Source organism: Pagrus major, chromosome 21, assembly GCF_040436345.1.
Source record: "Pagrus major chromosome 21, Pma_NU_1.0".
NCBI classification, from domain to species: domain Eukaryota; kingdom Metazoa; phylum Chordata; class Actinopteri; order Spariformes; family Sparidae; genus Pagrus; species Pagrus major.
In genome coordinates this window covers 28,053,111-28,081,054 of record NC_133235.1, presented here as the reverse complement: position 1 = coordinate 28,081,054, position 27,944 = coordinate 28,053,111, and the positions used below count along the sequence as shown (strand labels likewise).

Sequence of the window (27,944 nt, the reverse complement as noted above, 5' to 3'; positions counted from 1 at the left end):
TTTCTTACATCTAGAGAAACAAGATTTATAGGCCTCTGCGGCACAACAGTACTTTCTCATAATGCTGTTTAATCACACATTTTACCTTTTTATCAAAATATTACAGCTTCAAGGTTCACTGATTTGGATATTGCATTTGGCCATAATGCCATTTCAATAATGTTTGGATTCATTGTGCAGTGTTCAGTCAGATTCTTGAATCCAACTCCACAGCAAGTTTGCCAGCTCTGCAAGCCTCAGCTAAAGTAATGTCTGAGAATAACTTGTGAATTTAGGAATTTTCCAGTCATTGACCCATGGATAGAAGACTGTGCGTTCTGTTTTTTTTCCACTGCATTATAGTAGGCCTTCGCTTACGTTAGAAACCCTTATTTTGCCTTGCAGACGCTGCGTCTATCTCATTTTACCAGCCATATTCCCTTGAGAAATGGAAAGTTTCTCAGCTCATGCTGACTTGCTTTACAAACTGCTGGGCAGAGTTCGAATCAAGCCACAGTCAAATCTGCTGTCTGCTGTTAATTTCCCACCCCACTTGTGCTGGGTGTGAGAAACCATCCTCTCCCATGCAGTGCATAAAACTGCTTTGTACTGTAGCTACGCATCCCTCGACAGCCCTACCAGACCATCCCCTGCGGCTGTCCATCATGTTAAGTGGCATTTACAGTGTCTGGGACAGTAGCTGTCAGAGGCGAGACTGGTGTAGGTGGAGGAGGCTGTGGCTGCCTCAGCAGACTTGACAGTGATCGATGTGGTCATTTTAGAAGGCTATTTCTGGACTCCTGTGTGTATGTGTGAGAAGGCGAGACCCAGAGAAAAATTGTGTATGTGTGTGAGGGCACCAGCTAATGCTCTGTATTCTGACTGTTCACCTCAATCTAAGTCTATTTATTCTCAGGCAAATAGCCATGGCCGGGAAAGTAAACAAACGCATTGCTTGATTAGGTTTGGCAGCCAACGTGTTTTTGCTCAAGGCCGTTTGATTTTTATGAGTTTTTCCCTCATTGTGGAAAGGCCTGAGGAAGTTGATGCGGGGGTTTAGGCGTTCGCTGGGGGAATGATTCAGTGGGAATCAGATAGGAACATGAAGGTTATGCAAGCGTACATGCACAGGCGGGGTCACGGCAAATGCTGCGAATAGGTTAAATGTGTGAGAGTTTTGAGTTCCATGTGCAGAAGCCTTGGGGACGCACTAAGAATAAAACTGAAAGGCTCGTCCACAGTAACTTCTGCAGCTGAGAGAGCAGCTACATCCACAGAACACATCGCCAGAGCACATGGCGATTATAAATGTAAAATACAATCACTCGCCTCGGGTATAACAGGCTGTAGAAAATCATTAGACCCAAAAGTCCAAATGGTGTTGACGAACACGGTGCTCAGGGACACAATAAAATAGATTTAACAGTTACAGATGATTACAAACAACATGATGTTATACTGAAGGTCACGCATTATAAAGTTTACTTTCTGCATTCTTGGGCAGAACTGGGTGAAATGATTAGTCACCACAAATGAGTCCAATTTTGCAGTAAAAACAAATGCTGTTGAAAACCTTTCAAAAAGAGACTTCACAAAATGTGGACACGCATTTGAAAATAGTAAAATTATGCTGTGTGTGTCTTTTAAGGCACTGTTTAATGTAATGAGCATTATCTTGATCATTCAACATGTAATTTAAAGTTGAATAGGATACATTGTGTTGTTGGCCAACATTGGTCAAGATACTTTGATTTGTCCAGTTTTTTCGGTCTTGGCTAGTGGTGACCATTAATACGTTAGTCAATTGTAAGAAACATTTGTTGTCAACTATTTTGATAATTAATTAGCCTCATTGTTGAAGTTTTGTTTTTGTTTTTTTTGCGCCAAAATCTTTCCCTGTCATTTATGTTACTAAATGAAGAGTCTTTGGGGTTTGGACTGTTGGATGGACAAAAGAAGTAATTTGAAGACGTTACTTTGGGCTCTGGGAAATTGTAATGAGCATTTTTCAAATTTTTTTGACATTTTATAGACTAAATGATTATTCAATTTATCGTGAAAATCAACAGATCAATCGATACTGAAAATAATTAATGTAAATGTATATGACGCCACACATGTCGCGAGCATTATCTTGATCAATCAACATGTTATTTCAAGTTGAATTGGATAGATTGTGTTTCTGGCTAAAATTATGGGTTTTTCAGTCTTGTTTAGTAGATGGAAAAGCTGTTTTTTAAAATTTGTGACTGTAGACCTTATTGAACAGTCTGGCACTGCTTTGTGTCTGCAAGGTCTCAGTGAAAGTGTCAGAACTCTGGTTAAAATCCTTGTAGCATATAAAGCTCACATGTCTGTGCTGTTACAAAGGCACAAATTGATCCCTTTTCAGCTGCGATCAACTTGAGTTCTGCTGGATGTCTTTCTGAGAAGCAGCACACTTGCCTGATTTAACCCAGTGGAAACAGCGTGCTGTCTTTATGTTGCCGTTGTAATAAGCAGTCATCTTCTTCTCGTGGCCATTATGTGGTGCCAGGGGAGGCTTACATTAAAACAAAATGCAGCTGAGCTGTAGAAATGACCTTTAAACCAGCTTATATAAATGTTAAAGTAGAAAATTCCATATTGTTACAATGGGGCTGCTCAGTGGGATCCCACGCCAAACAACTCTTCTGAAATAGCATTTAAATAATGATACTCTTTAAGACTTGCGACGCAGGACACAGTGCTACTTTATTGTTCTGTGGGTTTTGAATAACATTTTCCCCAAGAAATCAACAAATACATGTGATAAAAGAATCTGGCAACTGGAAGTTTTATAATGCACCCTCTGAACACTCTGAACCATTGTACTTGTACTATTGTGATGATTAATACGTGCTGTGAGCTGACTGAAGTTATCCGCCCTTAGGGATTTTGTCACATCATTTAGGCAACGGTATCTGTTCCAGTTGTGTTAGATCTACAGGACGTTGGCATCAATTTGACGAGGCACCTTGATTGTTCAGGGGTTTGATTCATCAGGTTGGCCAAAAGCATTCCAGTGGTATCCATTGTTTGGTATTTTATCTGTTTATGGCTGTCAATGGAAATTTCATGGATTTTCCTATACCGTGATATATGTGAAATGAAATCACATACTGGGAAAGATTTTATCCACTTTTCCTACTTCCACGTGAAACACTTCAGCAGTAATTATTCTAGGGCTGCACCGATATATTGGCTGAACGTCAGTATCAGCTGATGTTCATCTACTATTGAAAGATAAGATGATGTTCACTGATGACAGTGGCTGATGTTTATCTGATGTGACACATCGGTTTTGTGCTGGCAGTTTCATGAGTTATTGGCTTGTGACATCCTTGCCATGAGTATGTAAGGCAATCCAACCACTGAAATATTCTCATCATTGAGTAGGTAGATGTATAACGGACTAAAACGGCTTTTGAAGCGGTTACTTGTCCAAAAAAGATTTTTTTTAAAAGTTGTTCCAGAAATTTGTATGATTTGAATTTGTGCACTTTCAAAGCCACTGTTATGAAGGGCTGAATGACTTAAAACAGTTGAGTTTTTCTTTGCTTCCCTGCCACAAAAGGCAACATAAATGACAACAGAACATCATCATCAGCTATCAGTGAAATTAATTCTTAAAACATCACTATGCGCCCAGAGTTTTACAATCTGTGCATTCCCTGGTTATTTGAAAAGCTGGCCAGGTGCACTGGGGCAGACCGTGCATGTGTGTTAGACAGATGTTGCATATGGTAGGTGGTGGTATGCACGGTTTTTAAAAGATAGTTTGAACCCCCCCAATAAACGCACAAGAACACAGTGTTGCGTTCATGATGTCAAACTGAGGAACCCACGTAGAGCCATGCAGTGTGGACTAGAGAGCCAAACGTTGTTTGTAATTTACAATACATGTCAGGTAAGGGTTTAGACACATCAAAATTGATAAGCTTCTATGTGTATTATCATCATTACAGCTTATGAAATTGTTAAAACACAGAAATGTGAAATCATCTTATTGGTATTGGCCATGAGAAGCAGGTGATTCTCAGTTATCTGTATTGGGTGAAAAACATTCATATCATTCATCTGAAGAGGTGCATGCATTACGCAACAGTGACTGCCATGGCTGATTTATTGTGGTTGTGGTTGGCGGTAAGCAGAAGTCAGTTTCTCTTCGTGAGAAACAGAGCAGTTGTTGTCAAGCCTTTCTCACTTATTCTTTTAAGCGTACACACACACATTTTCACTTTATTTTTGACTCATTCACTCACTCTACCTTCCCCAGGCACAGATATTCTGTCCCTCCCCCTCCTCTACTGCCCTTGTGTCTCTGACAGCCGCAGGGAAAACAATAAACACACACACCTTCTCTCCAGAGAGCTGCCGTACGAGGCCGGCAGCACGCTGCCTTGTTGACAGACTGCCTGCCAGTGGCGCCGTGCCCAGCTCTGGGCCAAAGGCTCTGCTACTACGACTGGCTGTGACGGTTCAGACGAGCAGCCTGCCAGCAAACCAGTTAGTCAGCCATCCAGCCTGTCTGCCTTCCTCCAGGCACATTAGCCCTCAGCAGGCTTGGCAGCATCAGGCTCTCATCACGTTTGTGGCGGGTAGATAAGGCCAGCTGACAGCGTCGGAGACAAAACAGTGACAAGCTTTCTCCTGTATGTGTGCTCCTGAGATATTGATTTGATGGCAGGTTCAGATTCAATCTCTCATAACCATTACAGGTGTATTCTAGGGCTGGGGGATAAATGAGCTCGCTGAGGTATCGTGATAAAATTAATGTCTAACAATGAGAAAAACTTTGGACATTTTCTATTCGATATGGATAGATCTAACAGCCTACCACATAGCAAGCCAGCAAGTCTGCTGCTTTTGGCTTGCACCTCAAAGTACACGCCCATTTCCTCCCACAAAGCGTTATTTAAACTACCAGTATGTTCAGGTATTGGGTAACACAGGTAGTGTGTCACCAATCAGAGTTCGAATAGACGGCCACAGTGGATGCTCTCTGGAAAAGTGGAACAAAATGAGTGAAAGAGAGGAGTGTGAAAGTGACAGTGAAGTAGATTATGTGCTATCCTACTAAATAAAACGTGTTGACAAAATCTTTTTTGGCCACAACCTAAAGACATTCAGAAACCAGACTAAAGTCACATTTAAGAAGGTGGAATCTAAGTTTATAGCTTTGGGTGAAAAGTGATCGTGTGAAAAAAGATTCAATATTCAAAACTCTGTCCTGCGGTGTGGATTTGATTTGAAATGTTGTAATAATCTGTATCACTTGGCAGTCCTGTTCGTTCCTGTACAGGGTGTTCTTCTTGGATTGTCATTGTCTGCATGCCAGATGTTGCTTAATGTGTAACTGGATAATCGTCAGTTTCCTCCCACAACTCAGTGTGCAGGTGTACATTTAGCTTGTGTCTGCGTGAGTCAGCATGTTGTTCTTCCCACCAACATGGCAAAGTTTACCAGGCTTGATATCATGTTTCAGTTGGGTGTGAGCCTTTTGTCTTGTCACAATAGCGTCACACATGGGTGTAAAGTTGTGATCTGTTTGAACAGTTTCTTGAAATTAGTTTGTCGTAGCCTCTTTTTGGAGGTTTGGCTATTTTTTTTTTTTCTATTTTTTTTTTTTAAAGGACCAATGCTGTTCAGTGTACTCAACTCTTACATGGATATTTTGACGGCCAAATTTAATGTCCAAACACGTTGGTGTTTGCTTTCACTGTATTTAAATGAATTTAAATGGAAATGAGTTGCTGATAATGGCTGCCAGTTTTAATGGCTGAGGGGGAAAAAAACCCACTTTGAATTAAACTGCTGCTGCATAAGGATAAATGGATCATTGCATCAGTTAAGTCACGTATTAAGTCAATGATTGACATAAGCTGTTTCATTCACGCTTTAAAGATCACTGCCTCATTCTCAGCTGTGTTGCTTGCAGTTGACATCCAATCATATCTACTGCGATGTACAGCCCAGCCTGATCCATACTGGATTTTTGAGGCCGATGGCAATATTTGTGGGTTCTGATAAAGATTCATAGATAAATAGTGATTTCTTCTTTTTAATGAACACATAATGTAAACAAACAACTTGGATTCCCTTTAGATTTGTTGTTGCCGTTTCCTTACTGCGGTATCTTGTTACTTATTGGCCAGCATGGCAACAATTAGTTGTTTAATCAATGAGTTGATGGTCCAGCAGAGTCTTTGGGTTTTGGACTGTTGGTTGGACAAAAGAAGCAATTTGAAGAAGTCACTTTTGTTTTGGCATTTTATAGACGGATAAAGGAAAATCAGCAGATGGATTGAAAATGAAAATAATCAGTTGCGTCCCTAACACTGATACCAACATAGCCACAAGGGCTAGTATCACCCAATATATAAGCCTGGCTGATTAATCCCTCTCTTTGCTGCTTGTATTCTGTGAGAGCTTTTCAAAGACCAGAGACCAGCTGTGTGGCACCAGCTTTAATGGTTTCAAGAAAACTGTTGTGCAATCTAATTTGTCATGGTGGTATTGAGCTACACAGTTTTGATCTAATCTCTAGTAACATGAAGCACATCCATCCTCAGTGTTTCCAGACATCTTACCCTCCGTCTGTGTCTCTGTAGGAACACCATCTCCAGCGGGCCATCTCGGCGCAGCAGGTATATGGCGAGAAGAGGGACAACATGGTCATCCCGGTCCCCGAGGCAGAGAGCAACATCACCTACTACGAATCCCTCTACCCTGGGGACTACAAGATGCCAAAGCAGCTAATTCACATACAGCGTAAGTGGGCTTCTCTAATGGCAAATATGTGATGCAGAAAGCAGAGAAAATGAGTTTGATGCAGTAGATTAGGGACCTTGGTTTGTTTCATTAGATCGTAATAGCGTTTCCCTCAATTATATTGAATGCATTTAATGACACTGGGGTGTTGTTGATCAAAATGAAGTGGCAATTAGTTGAATATTTCACATTAGTGTACCATTTTTGAGACTTTTTTGTATAAACATCACTTTAGACCTGATACTCAGCTTTATAGTGCAAATGTTTCTGACTGAAATGACATTTAAACACGTGTGGCATTAAAAGTGAATATATGAACTTGGCTATGTTGGTTGTGTAAAAGGCTTTCACTTCCATTCAGTGACTGATGATTTATAAAAGCGGTTCTGTTGTTTTTGACAGCTATTCATCCATTTAATGGCATCAGGCGTGTGTGTTTTGAGCTTTTACTGAGTCGTCATATGTTTGTCAGAGTAAATGAGTTTGTGAGATTGCCTCATTCAGTAATAATATCAAAGAAAATGAGTTTGTTTGATTGCTTAGTTTCAGTAACCATGTCTGTCACAAGTGGTCTCTGTGATTGTTTCTCAGAGGAAAGCAATTTGCGGTACCCTAAACAGAGACACCGTTATCAGTCGAGAGCTGAAATGACAAATGTTTGGTTCGGTCAAATTGCTGTCGGACTAATTTCAGGGTCTCCCAAGAGGTCTAGACAGTCTGAGACGTGTGGGAAAAGGTAGTATTGATCATTTCCAGGTCTGGAAAGGTTGGCGTTTGTAGAAAAATATCAAAAAAGTAGAAAAGTGTTTGTCTGTTGTCTTGTTTATGCAGCGGTTATTTTTCAAGGTGACAGCAGAAAAGCAATACCTGTAACTGCAGTAAAGAAACAAGAATATTGAGATTTTAAAATGAAAAAACCTTGAAAAAAAAAAATCCTATATAATCCCGCTTGTGAGCTTTCGGTTTTATTCAATAACCATATATCCCATCTGTTGTAGCCCGTTGCCTTGATTGTAGCTCACTATGAAAGCAATTTGCTTTACTTCAATCTGGACAGAGGTTATCGTTCCAGAGATGAGCAGTACATACTTTGGTCTGTACATTGGTTGCTCTCTGATGGTACACTAGCTGTGCATGTCTGATGGAAGGCAGGCGATTTTGATTTCAGCAGGTGTGGCAGTGGTTGCTGATGTAAAACACAAACACACTGCTGGCTGTGAGTTCTGAGGCAGGCGTGCCAGAGGTGGGTTGAAGACAGTCTGACCGGTCACTGAGGCTTGAGAAACTCAGACTAAAGCAAAGTAAGAGGATGGCTTTTATATTCTGTCTCTTGAGTCAGAAATATGCTCACCCTGACTAAACCATTAGTGAAGGGCAAAGAGTCACATTTTATGCTTCAACTGAAGTGATACTGATGTATCTTTGACCTGCAGAAACACTCAGTGTGCATTATTTAGCTTTTATATACACATAAATGCAAACTCCATTAAATTGTCTGATAAAGTGTCAGGTCAGTACATGGTTCACTGGGTTGGATGGAACTGAATGTACCAAAGTCCACACAAAAACAGCCAGATATTCTATAGTGTGTTCGCTCCAGTCAGTCCCCGTGCTTTCAGTTGTCTGAAGTGCAAATCTGCTGTAATTATGCCTGATAATCATCGAGTGTGTCCCTAACCTTGAGATCTAACAGATGCTGGGTGGGCTGTTAAAGCACCTATTTATTCCTGATAACTATGGGCCATTAGTCCTGTGTAGTTTAATGAATAATATATCTTCTGTAGAAAGAAACTGCATCGGTTTTATATGAATATATACTCAGGATATGCACGATCAGTCAACTAGTCCATTAAATGTTAATGTCTACTAGTCAGTTAAACTTATCATTCTGTTAATGTAAACTTTTAAATTACAAATTGACCTTATTTGCATAGAAATGGCATGAACAAGCCACCATTACTAAAGTTAACAGTGCAGGTTTGTTTTGCATCTGAGATGTAATATGTTTCATACATTGTCATCCTTTTTATAGATGACATTGCAGGGATGCACAAAATTGGATTTTTGCAAATATCCACTATGCTGATATTTTCCATCTCATTTTGGCCGATACGGATATATGCACACATTTTTTTTTCTCTCCACCTAATTGCAAAGAACATCAAGTCTCTCCTGCAGTCGAATTTACATTGTTATGCCTACTCTAATTGTGATGGCCCACAGGTGCAGATGCACAATGCTCTTCAAAATGTACACACTCACCAGGAAAATTATAGAAAACGACTTGGTCAAAGCATCACCGTTTCATATCAGCCCGATCAGAGTCATATCAGGAGGAACGTTCATTTCAGGCCAATGCTGATGTTTAATTTTAAAGCATTTATCTGCCAATACAAAGACTGGTGGCCTAGTCTAACTTTAAACATCAGGGAAATTAGTTATCCAATTAAGACATTAGAGGATAAAACTATCTTATGTTTTGGCTTCAGATACTGCAGTTCCTGTGGTTTGCGGGGTGTCGGGTTATGTCATCTTTCCTCCACTGTCTCATTACATTAGTTTGTTTTTTCCAGCAATATATTTACAGTTTCTGAATTCTTCAGTTTCTCACTGCAGCCCCTGTTTTATTTTGTTATGACTGAGTCTGCAGACTGGTCCAACTGTGTTTCTAATTTCCTTAAAACGGGACAGGTTTGTGTCTGTTTATCATTGTGTAGCAGTAGTGAAACAGTTTGGTCAGCATCTGTCTAGCGGTCTAGTAGTAATGTTCTTAATTTAATGCTCAGACTTGTTTTATTTTGAGTGTTTTCTTTTCATAAGTCAGGCTGCATGCTGATCTCAGCTATGTAGCAGTGCTGAACACCTTGCCATTCAAATTCTTAATCATTAAATGATGACTTCTAAATATGGATTGCTGTGTAGGTGGTAACCTTGCCACAGTGTTCCCGAGTAGAGGATGTACTGTATACATCTCTTTGTGCACTGGCTCTGTGACTTGGCAGCAAACACAAACTGACACTGAATGTATTCTGAATAACTGAATCTGAATAACTCTTTTAAATACGCTCGAGGTAAAGAGTGGCCTTGACAGTCACATTGCCAAGCAACCACTTGTATGTGTTTGATAGAAAGCCTGTCATTATCTGTACAAAGAGGACTTGGCTCTTTGTTGAATCTTATAAAACAGTGAAAGTGGATTGGGAGTTGTGTTTTTTTTTTTTTTGTGCTTGTGCAATTTGATGGATGAAAATGAGCTCTGGTGTGCCCGGCTCCATTTCAAACAAAAAGTAAAAGTTTGGGTTCATGGAAAGTGTATTTTGTATTTCAAAGTGATTGTTCAGCAGTGAAGTTTAATGAACTTTGATGGAAACAGGCTCGATGATGTTTTGTATTGCTGCATGCGGTGCTTTCAGTCATTATCAGACCATTAAAGCTGAATTTTGACTCTCGGCTCTGTGTTTCAGTTCAGGGGATCGTAATGAAGTTGTGATTAAAATAAATTCCAAACTGTGATTTCCCCCCGCACCCCACATACCAGTATCACTGATCACAGATAAACTAGACGCTGTAATGGTCCCCTTTTTTAAAATGAAGTTCAAAACATGAGGGCAATTACACCAAATGCTTATCGAAATATGGGGATGACGTGAGAAGAACAGTGGACATAAACACCAACAACATTTTGGAGTTTGTGTGTTACCTTCTGAAAATTAAATTCCAGACGGGCCAAAGAATAAAAAACTTCATAAAAAATTTCATTACCAGGTCATGAGTTTATTTTATTTATCTTCACAAGCAAATTCTTTGTCCCACTACCCACAACTCCTTTAGTTTTTGTTTTCGTAGCCCATAGACTTATCTATCCCAGCCTAAAGTCTGTTTCCTTTTCTCGACCTCCCTGCAGCTTTCAGCTTGGACACAGAGCAGCCCGACTACGACCTGGACTCGGACGACGATGCGTTTGTTAACAAGCTGAAAAAGAAAATGGAGATTAGCCTCCTGCAGTTTGAGGAGATGATCGATCGGCTAGAGAAGGGCAGTGGACAGCAGGTTGGTACAGTTTCTGTTAACTTACAGACCAATGCCAAGACAAATGCAGTGAGCTTTTGGAAAAACTGTGACCACATTTAATTTTAGCTGGTGAGCCTTCCAGAGGCCAAACTGCTGCTAAAGGAGGACGACGAGCTTATAAAGGAGGTCTTTGACTACTGGAGCCGCAAGAGGAAAAACAGCAAGGCCAACTCGCTCATCCCCACCGTCAAGCAGGAGAAGCGGGACGGCTCCAGCACCAGTGACCCCTATGTGGCCTTCCGACGGCGCACAGAGAAGATGCAGACCAGGAAGGTCAGTAATCTTTAAACTTAAATGGCGGTTTGTAAAGAAATGGTTAAACATCAAACTAGTCGGTTTATGATTCAAAAGTTAAGCATTACATACCTTGCACTGCACATTCATTTCTTTTATTTTGTTGAAATACTTCTAAAACATCGCTCTTATACCTGCAGGTTGCCATTCTGCTGGGTTTTTCTTCTATATGGATCTGAGCATATATTTAAAGATAGTTACGTTCATGTGTTGCTTCCAAATTTTTTTTACTTTTAATATAGAACAGGGTCAGTTTCTGACATGCAGTCAGTGTCAAGGTGACTATGACAGGGACAAAAAATGGTGCTTTGTCATGTGAGACTGACTTCCTCCTTGCATTAGGTAATTTTCACACAGCCATTAAATTTCACTTTGTCACTGTCTATTGTGAAGCTCGGTCAGATTAACTCGATCCAGTTTGCTGTATTGTAAATACTGCATGACTCACCTGTGCCGTAGATTCACAGTATCTCACCCTGACAGACTGACAAAAGAAGAATGCTGTCGGGCACCGCAACCACATTTAACAAAGCACATCTTACTTCACGTATGAGTGTATTGTGTCCGGACATAGCTTTGTGTCAGTCAGTCAGTCAGTCAATCAGTCAGTGAGTCAGTGCAGTGTTTACAGAATGAATTAAAAGTCGAAGTATGAGATTTAGTCTGCTTTTGAATAGTTTTCCATTTGTCTGCTCAACAAGCAGAGCTTCTCTGTGAAATGGTGATTGATGACGGTGCGATGGTTTATTTAGAAAGAGGCTGAAGTGCCTGATGAGATATTTGAATACATAAAGTTCATGACTGTTTGACATATAATGTAGAAATCAGATAAAAATACTCTGTCAATCCACCAGATAGTTTGAGAAACACTGCACCTGTTGAAGATAAAATCATCTGAACTTTACATAGACTCCAGTAGATTATTTCTTAATGTACCGATACACACTTGCTGAACACAGTGCACTATGAAAGTGTTGTTTCCTCTGGACCCTCTCGTGAAGGCTGTGTGTGCCACCAAGTGGTCATTTGAAGAATTTAGCCTTGATCTACCTTTTATGATCTTTGTGATATGTCTGCTTTCATCCCGACAACTTTATAAATGTTCATCAAGAACCTGCCAGATGTCAGTTTTGACTCAAAGCACCAATGAAGCTGTTCATAAAGTTTATATCCAATCATTTTAGCTTATATTATGTTTTTTGCCCACACTCAGAATCGTAAGAATGACGAGGCGTCCTACGAGAAGATGCTGAAGCTACGCAGGGATCTCAGCCGAGCCGTCACCATCCTGGAGATGATCAAGAGGAGGGAGAAGAGCAAGAGGGAGCTGCTGCATCTCACACTGGAGATCTTTGAGAAGAGGTGAGCCTTCCTCCGGGGCTGCACACAAAATGCATCAATACAGAAATAGGATTTTGGAGGATACGTCACTATTTTCATTGATGGACTTGGAAGGGGAAAACTATTCTACAAAATGAAATGTTTTGTGTTGATCAGTCAAAGCACTTTCAGTTAATCCTTTTCCTCGGGTTTTTTTTCTTTTCCAGAAACGTCATGTCAGACTACGGCGGTGAGGTAATGGCAGAGGTGTTGGCTGAGCGGGCATTGGTGAGGCCGCAGATCATTCCCCTGGTCCCCCTCACTAACCAGTACCGACACCAGGACCACATGGACCTCAAGGACTATAAGTCTAAGGTGAGGCTCTTGATAAATGTCTGATGACATTTTTCATGTTATTTGAAATGTGCACTCAGAACATGCCGGTGTGAAGAGTGTTATTTATCTACACAGTAGCAAGGGTCACATCGTCAGTCACACTTTCAATCTAACTTGGAAAAAAAGTGCTTTGAAAGGGTAATATTGAGGATATTTTAAGAGGTTTGTGTGCAAGATTTGAGGCGTCTTTTTAATGTGCTTCAAAGTCTGACAAGTCATCTCCTCTTTCCCCCGTTTTAGCCTGAGAAGACAGACGTTCCCCGGCAGAAGAGGAAGTATGAGAAGAAGCAGAAGGTGCTGCCTATCTCGTCGGGTCCCCCTCACCATCCGGGTCCTCTCGTCTTCAACGCCAAGGACCTCAACCAGTACGACTTCCCCAGCTCGGACGACGAGCCCTTCTCCCAGGTATATATGCACAGCTCGTACAAACACGGGCGCTCATTCATGCAAAGCCAAGTAGACGATTCTGACCAAGCATGACCGCTCGTCTCAGAGTGTCAATCATCTGTAGACACTTTTGCTGGATGTTTACGAGTGAATTTTGTGGGTCACATTATTTATTTTCACAAATCAGTTCAACAACAACAACAGCAGATTGTTAAGTTTAAAATAGTAATTTTGAACCATAGGAAGGCCGGAAAATCACTTTTCTACACTCATTAATTGAGTCTGTAAGTTGACATATGACGTTTCTGAAATTCAGGAGAAGCTGATGCAAGTGTTTGTTTGTTTTTCCCAAACCGGCCACTAATTGGGCTTGTGACATTCCCTTGAACACCCCTCGAACAAGTTTTAATACATAGCAACAAACTCCACACCTCCGCTGTCAGCGATTTAAAGAGGCAGTCAGCTCCCCCACTGTCCTTTGTCCTAATACATCGACTCCCAATTGCAAAACCCGGTGGAAAATGTATTAAAACCACAACCTCTGGCTTTGCTGTTATAAATTCAGCTCCTCAACTGACCTCTGTGTCCACAGCTGCACTCGGGCTCCTCAGAAGCAGAGGAGGAGAACGACCCAGACGGTGCCTACGCCTTTCGCAGGAAGGCAGGCTGCCAGTACTACGCTGTAAGTACTCTGATCATCACACAGTGTATATAAAAAGCATTGTAGAGCTTTACTTCTACATGGTGGTGGATTTAAATGCTCTTTGTTTCTGTTTTAACCAGTGTTTGCAATCATCCACATCGAGTTGTTGTATTATTACATGCTGTGAATGTAAATGTAATGTAGCAAAGCTGAAGTAATGTGAGGAGTTGGCTATAAAGTCTGTCGAGCAGGATATAAGTTCACATCTCAATAATAGACCACTTTAGTGATTTATTAAAAAACATTCACCCGTTTCATTTTTCCTGCTTGATCTTTGTAAACTGACTGGTTGACGTTGAACATCCTGTCTACTTCCAGGCTCATCAGGATCGTGTGGGTAGCTGGCCGTGGTGTGGACCCTGGGAGGACGGTTTGGCAGAAGCTCGCTTTCGCTACAGTCTCACAACGCTTACCGTGCCGCGGCGCTGCCTCGGCATGGCTCGACGACGCGTGGGCCGAGGCGGCAGGTCAGTGGAATTCCTGTTTCTCAGATTTGCATTTTTCTTTTTTACTTTGCCATGCTATTTGCTAGTCAAATGCGCACCTTCGTAATGGCTTGTGTAGTGCTATGCTAGCCATGTAGCATGCTATAATTTCACTTCACATCTCACAGGCCATGGTGGCTAATAGTTAAGCTGCAAATAACTTTCCTTTGGTGGCAAGGAAGGATTCACTTTTGCTCTTAAATCTTACTAGTAGACTTATAAGATGGCTGCTTTGATACATAAACCTTGGAAAGCAGCTGTTCTGAGACAAATTGTTATCACCTACATTATCGGCATTGACATGTCCCACTGTTGGTGCACATGACCTGACCTTCTCTGTTGCTCGCAGGGTGTTGCTGGACAGGGCGTACACGGACTATGACAACATTTTCCACGGACTGGATCCAGAAATGCTCGACCTGCCTCTTCCCCCCTCTCCACCATCTCCTCCACCTCCTACAACTACTTCACGCTCGCCGGCCACCGACAAGTTTGCCAGTACCTCAGAAACAAATACCTCAGACAGAAGTTCCTCCACCTTCAACTCCTCTCTTTCGTCTCCCTCTTCCACGGACCTCAGTCAGATACTGTTGAATATAAAGTCGTGCCGATGGAGGCACTTTAGACCACGGACACTACCACTACACGAGCTGGACAATGCCCACCCGCTTTTCAGGAAGTTGAGTCGAGGCCTGAAGCGGCCAGTCTCGTCCTCCACAGCTGGGGGACAGCCCTTCGGCTCGCATCGCCCGGTGAGGGTTATCCCTGTACCCGCACCCACTGCTGGTGAGTCGATTGGCTGCACATGGTGGATTCATTCTGTCTGGTTGTCGTCACTTTGTATTCATGGCTTGGAGTTGCATACGGCCATCTTTTCTTTGATAAGAGACTTAATTATAATAGCATGCGTATACCCACATACACCACCAGCACCACTTGTCTTCTACCTACGAGTTGGTTTCCTGATTGTTGCAAAAACATGAAATTCCTCGGCCATGCCAACAGTTTGGGTTTTATTTGCTGAAGTGTTGAGATACGCACAGCTGTGATTTCTGCTGTCACCCCACTACAACAGAGGTGAATAAAATCTTAGTAAAAGTTTGTTTCTCCCAGTGACTTTGTCCCAATTACTCTGGGTAATTAGTTTATACATGGAATGTTTGTTCTGTAAAAAGAGAAAATTAAAAATTAATTAAAAAAACCTCTGCAATCAGCTTGCCACGTTTCTGGAAAAGAAAAGCAAACCGAATTAACCACAGCAGCTCAGACTGATCAACACAAACCATTACATTTGGTAAAGTGGTATGTTTTCTGTTTTTCTGTTAGTGGTGACACACACAAGGCTCACCACTGAAGGTGGAATGTAATCTTTTGTTAAAACAGATTTCATGATTGTCCTGCAGTTCAACACTCACTCAGCTCGTTCAGTTGAGTTTTCAGACTTGGTTGGAAAGACTGGGAATATATGATAGTAAGGCTTCTACAGCCATAAATTCTTGAACACTAGCAACTTAAATGACATCCCATTCGGTCTTGATTGTGTTGGAGAGGAGATGTGACAGGATACTACTGTTTTGGTTGAACTGACACTTTAAGAAGTGTGTTAGTTCGGAGGGGTAATTGGCAACTATTCGTCCGTGAAATTATTCAGGATCAACACTCGCTGCTTCCTTTGTACGTCCAAATTTTCTCTTTTTCCGTTGTTGTAGTGATCATTGTTTCTCTTGGAGTGTTTTAATTGCAGGACCAATCTCCGTCCTGTCACTCGGCTGCATTGTGAAAACAGTTTTTGTCGTTCATCAGGTGCAGCTCTTGCTTGGCATTCACACTGCATCACCTCACACCCCACCCAGTCCACGAGGTGTCAATTAAGACTGGGCTTGATGAATAAATTCATGAGATGCACAGGATTTGTTGGGCTGTGTGGACACTGAGGCGTGGAGCGTTGAATACAAACTAAATGCCACAGGTCCCTGGTGGTGTTGGTGTTAGGGCAGTCAGGCGGTTGGTGTCTTAATGTTGCTACAAGCAGTTTACAGGAGTTGTGTCTGTTTCATTTGCATGAAAAAACAACTGCCTTTTGATTTCATCTAAAAAAAACCAACCTGATTGTGCACTGATGTAATGAACAAGAGATTCTGCAAGAAACCAAACCACAACTACAGTCGCTCTGCCCAGATGTGTTCAGTGTGCAGAGAGAAGCCGTTCAGGTGGATTGTAATTAATAGGTGGAGTATTTTTGATTAAATGAGACGGTGTCAGATTGCATTACAATAAGCGTGACGGCTCTTCCTGATGGAGGCGTGTCAGAATACGAGCTGCGACTTTCTAATGAGTGAGTCCTGTGAAGTAGACAACTGAAAGGCTCACAGGGAATGAGAATCAATATTGCACTGAGGCTCAAGGCCACGTAATACCTTGAAATGTGGGAATAGGACTTCATAATCAATAGAAAGCCAGTAAACAAAGTTTATCCTATAAATAACATGGTCTTAACCATGTTATTTATAGGATAAACGACTGGGATGTAAATCAGACCACGGGTGAACTTTGACGAGTACAGAAGAAGGCAGATGTCTGGGAGAAACTGGAATAATTAACAGTAATCAGATTTTTTTTTGCTACCCAGTATATTATTTAAAGCTGGAATATGTGCTAAGGTGCAGAAAAGCAATGGTTGGCGAGCACCAATATGACTTTGCTAAGGCTGATGAAGCACCACGTCTCGTCTGCAAATGAGAATTTCTTAATCGTGTTGGGTCGGTCTGCCATGACAGGCTTAACGATACTAGTGGTGTATTAGTTCTTACAGATTTCTCATTTCTTGAAAATACAGTTACTGTATTTTTTGTGATGTCATTAATTTAGTGCAGTTATGTGAGCAAGAGTGGTCTGAAAATGATTTATCCTAAGAACAGTTTCGGTTTCCCTTTTTTTTAATGACATAAACGAACTACCACCACCTCGTGGTTTGGCGAATTATTTCCTCTCATGCAGGCGTAGAACATAGGAAGTTGTTGGTTGATGGCTGCATTCTTTACGGTGCGTTCAAGTGCAGCTTTTTGGCCGAGACGCAAGCGACACGAGGCGATGCAACAGTCAGTCCCTAGTTCTTCGTTTAAAGAGGCATACAGCTATAGAACCACCCAAAGTCTTGAAGATTTGTAAAAGGAAGAAATGGTTTGCGTACACGGAGTTATCTTGGTCATCCTTAATGACTCAGCGCGCCCTTTTACAAACCTCATCACAACTTGGCCATCATGTTTCTCAGCAGAAGACTTGGTTCAGTCTCAACATTTAGTCTGGTACATGAGAGTCTTATGTTATCTATGACGGTATGAATCTTAATTTCCGGTTTCTCATCTCTCTCAGCTTTCACAGCCGAACAGTACCAGCAGCATCTGGAGCAGCTGGCCCTGATGCAGAAACAGCAGCTGGAGCAGATCCAGCTGCAACAGCAAGCCAACAGCACCACCACTGCAAACAGCACACACGTCAGTATCCCACAGTCTCTCCAGGTTGTCACGCAGAAATTGATTTTCACTCTCTTCAGTGACTTCAACAGTTTTTCTTCTCCCCCGACAGGGCCTGGCAAATACGTTGGACCAGGCCAGCGCTCAGTTCGCCGCCTCGGCCCTCGTCACCGCCGACCAACTGCTGGCTCTCAAAACCAAGGAGGAGCTAGCCCTGGGAGGCGGAGTCAACGGCGTCCTCTCCCCCTCAGGTATGACAACCCTCCAACAGAGACTTTGAGCAGCACTATTGTTACAAGATGGATTGAAACACTTAACTTTAATGTTAAAAAGCTGCACAAACCCTAAAAGAGACATTGTCAGTCACAGGAATAGCTTGAGTAATTATCCTCATTTTATTCCATTAGATGGTCATTGGTCTCTTATTTACTGCCTTGTTTCTCTGATGACCATCTCGATTATTCACAACCACAGGCAGCATTGGGAGCGTTTTATTACTGTCAGTATTTGCCAACACTTACCCCAACATGTGATTATTTGAACCTCCCAAAATCTAATTTGTTTTGAAAAACAATGCAGCCGCAAAGTTGTGGAAACTAAAAGCAATTCAAATTTAGAGTGCACTTCACCCGAGAGCAGCAACACAGTGACACTGAACAGACAAAGCAAACAATGAGAGTAAAGTAATTACAGGCCTAAAACTCATAATGGAGTGCAGTGAAAGAGCAGATAACGGCACAAAGCACACTGAACAAAACCTGCAGCACTAAACCCCCAACAACAGATGTCATTTCAGGCAGCAGGATTTAGGAGATAACTGTGAAAAAGTGACAAAGTAGAATTTCCATTTGAGATTATTGTGCAGATGAGAACGGTGCACCAAGGATCTGTCCTTCGCAGATAAAACTCAGTCCGATAACCGTTGTGAGAGAATTTTAGTTCTAACGTTTACTGTCTCGTGACGGTGGTGAAAAGAAATGAATCCAGCTCATAAATGACCTTCTGTCTGAAAGAAATGAGCACAATATTAAATATCTGCTAAGTTTGTTAAAGTTAAGACGTGTGCAGAGGTTTAAAAGATGTCACACCAGCTCAGCACATTTCCAACAGCTGCTTTTTTTCAGTTGTAAAGGAAAACTAATCACACAGTTTGAGACATTTTAGAAGCTTTATGTACTTTAAAACTTAGTAATTTTGGAAACCTGAAGCACTCAGAACAGTTGCTAATGAAAACCCTCCATCTCCAAACCCCAACTCCACCCCTGTCACCAACCATATTCCCCTCCCCCACCACTGCCCGGCCTCTTTTGACCCCTCAGGTGTCTACAAGGGCTTGCACCTCTCGAGCACAGCGTCCCCTTCCCCCGCTGCCCCGGCGCCTCCCACCACTACCCCGACACCTGCCTCGCTCCACCCCTGCACCACCAGCAGCTCCACCAGTACCAACAACGGCACCGCCCACCCTGCCAACACCACAACCACTACCGCCACCACTCAGGTCCTGCTGGGAAACAACAACAGCCACCGTCTGGGGGTCCCAACCGGCAAGCGTGTCCACGCCCCCCGGACGCTGAGCGCCACCATGTCGACATCCGCCTTAAAGCTCGCCCATGCAGCAGCCGCCACCGCCAACTGTCAGAAACCCAAGGTCACTACAGCCTCGGCCTCGCCGCTGGACATAGTGCCCAGGTGAGAACAGACACGCAGCCGGTGGGAGAAAGACCAGGTCGGGCAGTTTGTGGACCAGAGCCCAGCATAGTCTACTCAGATGAAAGGTGACACGTCAGGTTTTTTAGAAAATACTTGTATAAGACAGAACAGTATTACTACAAATGTAATCACAGCTGCTCCAGATGAAATAAGATATCCTGTTTACATCTCCACACTGTGAACAGAATGGTGCCAACAAACATAACAATACAACAATAGAAGATATGTTGAGCTCTTGGCACTTTATTTAGCCAACTGGTAAACTGTTGTACTCAGGCAAGTTTTACCAGAAACACAACTGCTGGAGTTACTAAACAGAAGAAAAGCCTTTTGTTATTTTCCCCATGAAACTAGTTTATGACCTTTTACCAGTGTCATTTACAAGCACTTAGTGGCTTCAGTGTGTAGATTTTCCAAAAAAACAGAAAGTTTAAATTAGAGATCACCCATCGTGATAGGCCAGTTATTCTTTATTGATGTTCATAAGTTTAGGCGTAGTGAAGAAATGCAGTTAAATAATGATTTTATGGGTCCCGTTATACATTTCTGGCCTCAACTCTATCTGTAAATAAAGGACAGCAGGTGACCACTGAAGGGCTTTTCCACTGTAGGAGCTTTAGGAAATTCAGCCTAAGACATCGGTTCTGCCTTTTTTTCCATTGTTCTGTCTGGTTTGGAACGAAACTTTGGCAAAATTAAATATAACCATGATTCTGAAAAAGTGAGGCTGACATATTTTCAATTTTACAACAGTACAAAGGCAATATTAAATAAAGCTTCACTGACTAATCAATTAGATGTCAACTATTAAATTAAATGACAAGGAAAATAATCGTTACTTGCAATCCTGTTTAATCTTATAACCTCATTTATTTGTGTAAATTAATGCTTACTCTTAGTTTGATGACACCAACAGATTTCAAATAAGTTCAGATGACCGTGGGTTTGTTTTTGTTTTGAAATGATTCTTTATACTGAGTACCAACTATTTTAGGATTGGCGTACAACGCACAGCCATCCAGGCGTCCAGGGGAAAATATTAGTATTGAACTCATTTCGGGTTTCACTACTTGCAGAAGAAGTCTATTTCTACATTAGATTTAAGTATTTTAAATGCCGACTGCTCGCCGTGCGTCTTACCGTCTTTTGTCTTCTTCTGCCCGCAGGGAGAATCACGAACAGGACAAGCCAGCACTGAACAGTCTATCAGAGAACACAATGGCCATGGAGGTTACGTAGCCTCCCGTACGCAGCACGGGGGAAGCGTGACTCCTTTGTCGTTGTTTTTTTTAGGTGCTATGCATCGTTCGTTAGTCGTGAAAGCAACGTGGCGGCGGAATGAGCACGGCAAGGCTGGGTTTCCATGGTAACTGTTTTGGGACTTAATTGCAATGCTCGTCTCGTACAAAATTTTTTTTTTTTCCTCTCTCCCCCCCATTTCCCTATTTGTTACTGTTAATAAGAGATCGTCTGTAAATTCTTAATATGGCAATTATATGTACAGTACTGCATATTTGTAATACCCCCTCCTCCCACTCCCTGTTCTTGTATATAACATTACTTGAATACAGAAATTGTTCATTTGTGATGTTTTGCACTCGAGATATTAAAAAAAAGAAAAAAAATCAGAATTAAAAAGAGAAAACGACAAACTGCAACTGGTGCGAGTATGAGGTGTGAAAGTTGTACCACAGAAAAATGTATGTCATCACATGCATGGTGCGGAACCTGCTGTTTGATCTATTTATTGTGCCGTGTTTACAAAAGGGTTTTTTTTTTTTCCGTTCATGTTTTTTAATTTTTTTAATCCTTTTTTTTTTTGTTTCTTTTTATACACTGTACCCCTCACCGGTTCCCCCGTGCTGTAGTCAGTGTTTAGCTAGATTAAAAAAAAAAAACTCTGTATTCTTTTGGATGTTGTGAACATGGCCGGGGGGCTCGCCCCGATTTCTGTCGGGCGTTTCTTCCATGATGTTCCCATGTGTCATGTTGAATCCATGGAGACATGCATTCATACAGATTCAGGCGCAGGGCGGTAGAAGAAAGACGACGGGTGTGAATTTGTTTGTTGTAGGCATCAGTTTGTCAGTGGGTTAATCAGTTTCCACAAAGCTCTTCCATACATATATTATTCCTGAGACAAGTAACAAAATAATGGGGATGACGACTCTTTCCCAGAAGACTTTGCTGCTTCTGACTTATCTAAGCACTATATAATTTGTTTCTTTAATTGATTGATGCTGCTTTTGTATGATTTTTGGCCTCTGGTTTGCACCAGACGGCCTCTTTACTTTTTGTTTCCTCTAAAAGATAATCCCCCACCTTCTCATCATTTTTTAAAAAATAAATATTTTTGTATCTCCCACTTTTTTTTTTTTGTTAATTTTTAATTCCCCTCACAAAAGACTTCATTTTTTTGTTACTTGTTGATCTTTAAGAAAAGAAAAAAAAACTAAGGGAGTAAGAAAAAAAAAAATGCAGTAACTGACATTTATTATCATTCCAGCTTCTACATAATAAGGAAGAAAACATGTATTAATTAAAAAAAAAAGAAGACAGTTTTCTCTACTTTTAAAAACTCTCCAGAAGGCTGCGAGGCCATGAACCACAAGTTATCGGGTGCCTTCATTTGGGAAAAAAATAAAAAACCTAAAAAAAACAAATCACTCTCTTCTGTGAAGAGTTTGGTACTGAACAAGGCTACTTGTAGTTTTTCTTTGTCTGTACCACAATCCCAATGCCCATTCCAATGGCCCAGTTGATTCATGAGTTTTTGTTTTGTTTTTGTAGACCCTTCCTCCACACACACACATACACACACACACACATACACACACACACACATACACAAACACACACGGGAAAGACTAAGAATCCTCTTGAATTGTCACAAAATGAAATAAAAATCCAGGGCATTATGTGTTTTGACCAGCGTGTCTCGTTTTTTTTGTCGTCTTTGTCTTGAATGGGTGTGTGTGGTGGGAATAACGGGCAAAGTTTTTACAGCCTTTGTTTGGTGGCTGGAGGTGAATAATACGTTTCAATCCCTTTTGGCTCGGAGCCAGCCGCCTATGATGCTGCGATCTATTTTGGGGGTTTTGTTGTCTCGTGTGTGTCTAATATCCAGGTGAGGACGTGACTGAGTGTCTGCCACCAGGTAGTTTGGCAGCAAACCAACAATCATGTGAACGTCATGACTGTTTACTTTTAGGTTTATGGGCTCAGGTAAAGATAGAAGACTCAGTGTACTAGAACTGGTTCTGTACATATTTGGGTTTAAATTAAAATGTCCATGTCTCCCTGTGCATAAACTGAGAAAAAATAGACTAAATGTTACTATTCAATCTCAAATCGGAGGCGTTTCACCAGTGAGTCGGGTTAATACATCTCAACAGAAGTGAAATTCAGAATGTTGATTATTAACCATAAATGTTGTAACCAACTTATACTTAACTCAAGCTATGAGATTGTAAAACAATGACATAAGCTTCTGTACAGTATGTACGACTGATATCAACCTTGCTTTATGAAAAACATGTTTTATTCGCAGTACTACACTACCCACAATCCTAAAGTGTTGCCATGAAAATGTGTACTGCACCTGTAAAAGTCATGTCGGCTAGCCAGTCCCTGCTCCCACGATCAGATCGTTGGCGTTAGTCTTGAACTTTTGCTCTTTTATTATGTTTTTTAAATTGTTTGCTTTGAATCAAATGTTTTATGGTCACTCGGTAAGAAGTGAACTCACCACTTCTTAAAAGAAATTGCGTTGGTGCTGGAAGTTCATAAAGCAGCTAAAAAGTTTCCACAGTGACTCAATTAAAAATGATTGTGTGTGGATGTTTCAGTCAGAAGCGTTTTAGCCACACGAGCATTGGATGAAGTTAACGAGATGCTTCTGACTCAATAAAAATCGGATCAGGGAAAAAATCATTTTAAAGTTTTCTCGATAGTTATACAAGGAATAAATAACGCATAATGTATACGGTGAATTAAATCAGACTATTGATCTTCATGAAAAATGCTCGGCATGTTCTGTGTCACGTAAACTTTGTGCCCACATGTATCCAGTTTTCTTCAGGCATCATAAGCTTTAAATCCATGTCGACCTTCTTAACATGTATAAACTAAGCAGAGTTTGTAGTTGTGAACGGAGGTAATGAGATCAATGCAACAAATCGGTGTGTTTTATCAGATTTCTCTGTAACAGCGAGGTGGTTCAGGACCAGACGACGGCTCTGGTGTAGAAAAAAGCAGCTACAGAATCTTTTTTCTTTGATTGCACGCTGCTGCATTGCGGTGTAACCTTGAGCCCGTCGAAAAAGAAACTTTCATAAATTTGTTCCTCTCCTCGGCGCCTGGAAAAAAAAAAAAAGGGCCAGCTGGGAACACTGTAGCTGTTTACCTGTGGCTCTCGTTCGCTGAGGTAAACACAAATTGAGTAGGATAAGGGGACGACATTTAAATGTAAATTCTGCTTCTTAGCGGAGGGAAAAGAGGAAAGTTGATAAAGCGCCGGAAAATAAATGAGGCGAGCCGAGTCCGACTCCCGAAGAGAGATTGGGTTTAACGTGCGTCTCGCTTGATCATATTTGGATCTGTGCCTGTAAATTGCCTGTTTCAAACGGGCAGAGAGAGAAAAACTTTAGCTGCGTTAAATAGTCTGAGAGCAACAAAGCTGCCGGTGGTCTGCTTGTCTTAAAGCTGCACTACGTAGTTCATTTTAATCAGAAGACAAAGATCTTTTTTATGCTTAAACAAACTAAATGAATAAACTAAATAAACAAACTGACCTTAAAGGACAACACAATCTCATACTGTTTATATTTGTTTATATGTGGCGGACCCTGCCACCTTTCTAGCTTCAAACAGTGTTCTGGGATCTGATTTTCCTCTGAGAACAGCTCGTTGATTCACTTATGGAAAAAAATAAATATGTCTCAGTTTGTATACCGACATAGGGCCCCCTTTAATGAAGCGACGAAGCAAGAGGTAAACACGTCTTAGCAAAGAAGGAAAGGGAAGGAGTTGGCTTTTGTATCAAGCAATCATCATGTGTGGAAAAGCATCTGAAAATCAACCATTAAAGGGGCATTGTGTAGTTTTGGGGAAGAAATTCAAACTCAGGATTTTAATATTTACAATATGAATGAGGAAATAATACAAACTATATATTTATTTATTTTTTTATAACTGAATAAACGAGCTGCTCTCAGAAGAAAATAAGGTCCCCAGAACACTGTTCAAAGCTAGAAAGGTGGCAGGGTCCGCCAAAAACAGTAGTTGAAGTTGCATTGTCCTGTAATGAAAACAAAACGAGTGTTTATTTAGTTTGTTTAGATAAAAAAACAAGATCTTTCTCTTCTGATTAAAATTTTACTCCCCAAAACTACGTAGCGCTCCTTTAAAAGCCAGCAGACACAACTCTTCATGAGTCTGAACACCTCGACACCTCCTCTCAGGTTTAATTTGTCCGGACATGGTACCTTCTCGATCTTCAGACGTCTTGAGTTTGGTTGTTTTTTTCTAACAAATGAGCAGTTTGACATTTTGTGTTAGAAGTCAGGCCGACCCGAGCCAAGTCGTTGTGGGCGCGTAAAGAATTTATTATTCGCCGCCCACGTCCATATTTTCCCCAGATGGCCGGTGATTCAGAGTGTTTGTATAAAACAGAATTAAACAGCTTGTGATGAGTTTGACCTCCGGACCTCGAGGTTTCACAGCAGCACCTGAGACGGGAACCAACCACAAGAGTTTTAATGCCGCTTTTTTTCTTTCCTCCTCTCTGAAATACAACACGTGACAGTGTTCAGTGAGTCATGTTGTTGCACTGGGTCAACATTTCACACAACGTTTCATACATATTACATCAACACTTCTACAATCAGATTACATTTATATGAGCTGGCTTCTTTATGAGGAGGTGGAGGAGGAGGTGGAGGTGGTTGTGTTGGTGTGACACCTGCTGCCGAGCGAGAGACCGATGTTTGCTTCCCGTTTCAGCCGAGCAACCTTCTGATATTTTTAACGAGACTTCTGAATCGTGCTGACTAAACCAGGTATTCTGAGCCAAAACGTGATCTCTCCCTAACCTAACCGAGTGTTTTTGTGGCTTAACGACAGCAGACCTTAAGCACAGAAAAGTAAATAAATGAAAAGCTGACACATATCCGTCGGAGCCGATGGGCTTGTGTCAGACGGGGATAATAACAAGCTTTATCCTTCAAGGGACAGTTCACCCCAAAATTAAAAATACATAATCCTCTCCCTACCTGTGGTGTTATTTATCCTTCTAAATTGTTTTGTTGTGAGTTGCCAAGTTTTGGGGAATATCGAGCGTAGAGAAGTCTGCCTCCTCTCCAATATAATGCCACTGGAACATATGTATTTTTGATTTTGAGGGGAACTGTCCCTTTAAACATGGTAAAGGAACAGTCATCAGTCAGTAATCGCCTCTCTTTATGTTCAGAAAAACTTGTGTTTTCATCCTCGTGGCCGTCACAGACGTAAGCGATGTGTCTCGCTGTATAAGCTGGTAGTGAATGAGAGTTCGGTGGTGCTGGCAGGTGCTCTGAGCAAGGTTATTTTCTATAGAGCTCAATCAAAGCCACAGAGATCGAGGCACAAAGAGCCTTTCACACCCGGCCTCATTATCTGTGCTCTTGGCTCGCATGTATACTGACTTTATCTCTCCCGGCCACCTTCATCTTCATCTATAGTCGCGGCTTTTCAATTACCAGGGGCCCTAATGAACAGCAGACGTACTCAGTGGAGACATTGTGGACGGGCAAGGCTCATTAAGGCTAATGAGCCAGAGGGCAAATAGGGATGATCAAGGTTGTCTGCAGCGGCCCTGATCACGTTGACCAAATATCTGTCTGGTTCCTGAGCACACACTCAGAGCGTGGAGCGTCTCGGTCTTTGTTCTCTTCACTTGAAAGTGTCCGTCGCCGTCCGTCTGTCACTCCGCCGAGGCCGCACTGCGCTCTGATCAGCCCTCTGGATTGTGTGTTCGTAAATTAAATTAGTGGTTTGTCAGCCTCTGTTTTTTTCTCAGGTTCTCTGAGGTTTTTATAATTAAATCAGTAAACCAAAAGGAACATTTGCAATATGTTTGCAGCACCGCAGTCAATAACTACGGCTGATTAATCTCAATATGTTTGCACCGCAGGGTCCTTCGATACGTAGTTAAAAGTTTGCAGAAAGAAAATAAATCCCGGGTAATGTTTTCTCCAACTGAAAGAAGCTGAGAAGCCAAATAAATCTGCTTTTCTTTACCTCCACAGGTCTGGAAAACATGTTTTGGTCGCACATTTTAATAAGGCAGCCCGAGACATGATTCATAATAAGCATATACTAATGCTTTATAGGTCAGTCAGAAGCCATTTATAACTTAAGTTGCGTAAATACGTGAAAAATGTCCTTTTGCTTGTATTTATTCTCTCTGTTTCATCATTAATGTTGATGATCATGACTGAATGTTTGTGGTTTTCTCACTGAATTGGTCATAAAGAGCCAATAAAACTGTAATAAATCGCTTTTTAAGGTTTTTTTTAAATAATAATCCACATTAGAGCAATAAATTATACAAGTTATTAAATATTTTCTGGCTTCAATGCTGCAAATCTTTACAAGAAGATAAAGATCCAACCCAGTAAATGTTGGCGATGTACATTTAAGTTTCTTTTTGTTGCAGCTTTACATTTCTTTAGGTTCAATTAAAATGTTTATCTTTTACCACGCTGTGATTGTGCTCTGGTTAGCTTCAGGCACAGAAACCGCTCGGTCAGGGTTTGGAAAAGATCATCTTTTGGCTCAAAACATCTGGTTTTGTTTTGCAAAAACACAGCTGGAGATGTCTCGATATTAAAAACATCCAGCGGTTTCACGCTTGTGAATGCTGAAACGCCATCTGGAACAGTCCTCTTCTCTGGAAATGTTGATTTGATACATGTGAGACAAACACATTTAACAGAAAACTTAACACGCAAACATTTTATTTTGGCGACTGAGCTGAAAGATTCATCGGAGGGATTTTCCCGATTAAATAAGGAAGAAGAAGAAGAAGAAGTGTGGAAGATAAACACCAAACAGCCTTAAAGTTGCTCTCGTAAATGGCCTCTGACTTTTCTATAGATCATTATTAAATTATTTATACCTACAAACCTTTATAGACTTCAACAACATAACATTTTAGACAATATAAAGGTCTGTAACATCCAGCTTGCAGCCAAACGTGACTCAAATAGCATGTTATAACATACCGCTGAGTCCAAAGCAACTGGATCTGCTGTTTCCTTTTTTCTTTGGATTACCAATCGAAGATATCTTCAC

General features: G+C 41.3%; 1 protein-coding gene across 2 annotated transcripts in view; it reads left to right on the top strand.

Moving 5' to 3' along the window:
* The window catches only part of LOC141016522 (enhancer of polycomb homolog 1-like), a 31,169-nt gene extending 8,896 nt beyond the window's left edge, over positions 1–22,273 (top strand). For both annotated transcript variants that reach the window (XM_073490921.1, XM_073490920.1), the window contains 13 exons: positions 6,612–6,771; positions 10,676–10,821; positions 10,909–11,115; positions 12,350–12,498; positions 12,684–12,831; positions 13,093–13,257; positions 13,832–13,921; positions 14,261–14,409; positions 14,777–15,213; positions 17,800–17,921; positions 18,013–18,151; positions 19,220–19,589; positions 20,777–22,273. In XM_073490921.1, coding sequence (XP_073347022.1) covers positions 6,672–6,771; positions 10,676–10,821; positions 10,909–11,115; positions 12,350–12,498; positions 12,684–12,831; positions 13,093–13,257; positions 13,832–13,921; positions 14,261–14,409; positions 14,777–15,213; positions 17,800–17,921; positions 18,013–18,151; positions 19,220–19,589; positions 20,777–20,849 — 2,295 coding nt within the window. In that variant the 5' untranslated portion in view covers positions 6,612–6,671 and the 3' untranslated portion in view covers positions 20,850–22,273. The remainder of the gene's footprint in view (positions 1–6,611; positions 6,772–10,675; positions 10,822–10,908; positions 11,116–12,349; positions 12,499–12,683; positions 12,832–13,092; positions 13,258–13,831; positions 13,922–14,260; positions 14,410–14,776; positions 15,214–17,799; positions 17,922–18,012; positions 18,152–19,219; positions 19,590–20,776) is intronic.
* Positions 22,274–27,944: the final 5,671 nt, after the last annotated feature.